The sequence below is a fragment of the Apteryx rowi genome, unplaced genomic scaffold (genome assembly GCF_003343035.1).
Source record: "Apteryx rowi isolate R43461 unplaced genomic scaffold, aptRow1 scaffold_1642, whole genome shotgun sequence".
Classification (NCBI taxonomy): Eukaryota; Metazoa; Chordata; class Aves; order Apterygiformes; family Apterygidae; genus Apteryx; species Apteryx rowi.
Window position 1 is genome coordinate 20,583 of NW_020447911.1, and position 2,258 is coordinate 22,840.

General features: G+C 57.1%; 1 protein-coding gene across 1 annotated transcript in view; it reads left to right on the forward strand.

Annotated features, from left to right (window-relative positions):
• The window catches only part of LOC112963221 (potassium-transporting ATPase alpha chain 1-like), a gene marked incomplete at its 5' end in the record, with an annotated part of 17,770 nt that extends 15,551 nt beyond the window's left edge, over window positions 1-2,219 (forward strand). Inside the window, 2 exon segments of the mRNA XM_026060084.1 lie at window positions 1-127; window positions 2,082-2,219. Coding sequence (XP_025915869.1) covers window positions 1-127; window positions 2,082-2,219 — 265 coding nt within the window.
• Window positions 2,220-2,258: the final 39 nt, after the last annotated feature.

Genomic DNA, 2,258 nt, shown 5'->3' on the forward strand with positions numbered 1-2,258 from the left:
CGGCTTCGTCGACTACTTCGTGGCGCTGGCGCAGGAGGGCTGGTGGCCGGCGCTGGTGCTGGGGCTGCGGCCGCGCTGGGAGGACACGCGCGAGCAGGAGCTGCAGGACAGCTACGGGCAGCAGTGGGTGCGTCTCCCCTACGCCGCCCCTATACGGGCCCTACGCGTCCCCTATATGGGCTCTATGCATCCCCTATACGGGCCCTATGTGTCCCCTATATGGGCTCTATGCATCCCCTATACGGGCCCTACGCGTCCCCTATATGGGCTCTATGCATCCCCTATACGGGCCCTACATGTCTCCTATATGGGCTCTATGCATCCCCTATATGCTCCTATGCAGGCCCCTATAGGGCCGCCTCGCATCCCCTGTATGGACCCTGTGTGGCCCCTACGCATCCCCTATATGGACCCTACGCAGTCCCCATATGGCCCTATACAGACCCCTTGTATGGCTGCTTCACATCCCCTATACGGACCCTACACGGTCCCCATATGCTCCTATACAGGCCCCTATATGGCTGCTTCAGATCTCCTCTACAGACCCTATATGGACCCTACGCAGTCCCCATATGGCCCTATACAGACCCCTGTATGGCCGCTCCACATCCCCTATATGGGCCCTGTATGGCCCCTAGACATCCCCCATTTGAACCCTATGCAGTCCCTATATGCTCCTATACAGGCCCCTATATGGCTGCTCCACATCCCTTATATGGGCCCTATATGCCCCTACACTTCCCCTATACGGACCCTGCACAGTCCCCATATGCTCCTATACAGGCCTCTGTATGGCCTCTACACAGTCCCTATATGGCCCTATACAGACCCCCTACACAGCCGCTCCACATCCCCAATATGGACCCTATACTGCCCCTACGCGTCCCCTACATGGGCCCTACACAGTCCCAATACAGGCCCCTATAGCGGCCACCTACACATGTCCTGTATGGACCCTGCACAGTCTCTATATGGCCCCTATACAGGCCCTTACACATCCCCTGTGCGGTCCCTATACGCATCCCTACACAGGCCCCGTACGGCCCCCACACAACCCTATAGAAGCCGCTCTATAAACCCTATGTGGCCCCTATACGGGCCCGGCACAGACCCCTATCCGGCACCTAGTGCAGCCCCTACACAGCCCCTATATGGGCCCCATAGAGCCCTACACGTGTGTTACACTGGGTGCAGGGGGAGGCGGGGGGAAGCGTGTTGTGGCGTGTCGATGCGTGTCAACACATGTAGACGCATGTTGATGTGTGTTGATGCATGTCGACGCATGTCGGTTCACACACGTCTCGTGGCGTGCACAGACGTTCATGCAGTGGCTGCGACAGCAGCACATGTGTCACACCGGCTGCACGGGGGGCGATGCGTGTTGATGCATGTCGATGCGTGTCGATGCGTGTCGATGAGTGTCAATGCATGTCGATGAGTGTCAATGCATGTCAATGCGTGTCGATGCATGTCGCGTGTCGATGCGTGTCGATGAGTGTCAATGCATGTCGATGAGTGTCAATGCATGTCGATGCGTGTCGATGCATGTCAATGCATGTCGATGCATGTCGATGCATGTCGATGCGTGTCGATGCATGTCGATGCATGTCGATGCATGTCGATGCATGTCGATGCGTGTCGATGCATGTCGATGCGTGTCGATGCATGTCGATGCATGTTGATGCGTGTTGATGCATGTCGATGCGTGTCGATGCGTGTTAATGCATGTTGATGCGTGTCGATGCGTGTCGATGCGTGTTAATGCATGTTGATGCGTGTTGATGCATGTTGATGTGTGTCGATGCGTGTCAATGCGTGTTAATGCGTGTCGATGCGTGTTAATGCATGTTGATGTGTGCCGATGCGTGTCGATGTGTGTTAATGCATGTTGATGCGTGTCGATGCGTGTCAATGCATGTTGATGCGTGTCAATGCATGTTGATGCATGTCAATGCATGTCGATGCGTGTCAATGCGTGTCGATGCGCGTCGATGCATGTTGATGCGTGTCGGTGCATGTCGATGCGTGTCGGTGCGTGTCGGCGCGTGCTGACACGCGTGTTCACACGTGTGCACGCACAGACCTTCGCGCAGCGCCTGCGGCAGCAGTACACGTGTTACACCGTGTTCTTCATCAGCATCGAGATGTGCCAGATCGCCGACGTGCTCATCCGCAAGACGCGGCGCCTCTCGCTGCTGCAGCAGGGGCTGCTGCGGTGACGCCGGGGGCCATGGGGGGCTATAGGGGCTGCTATAGGG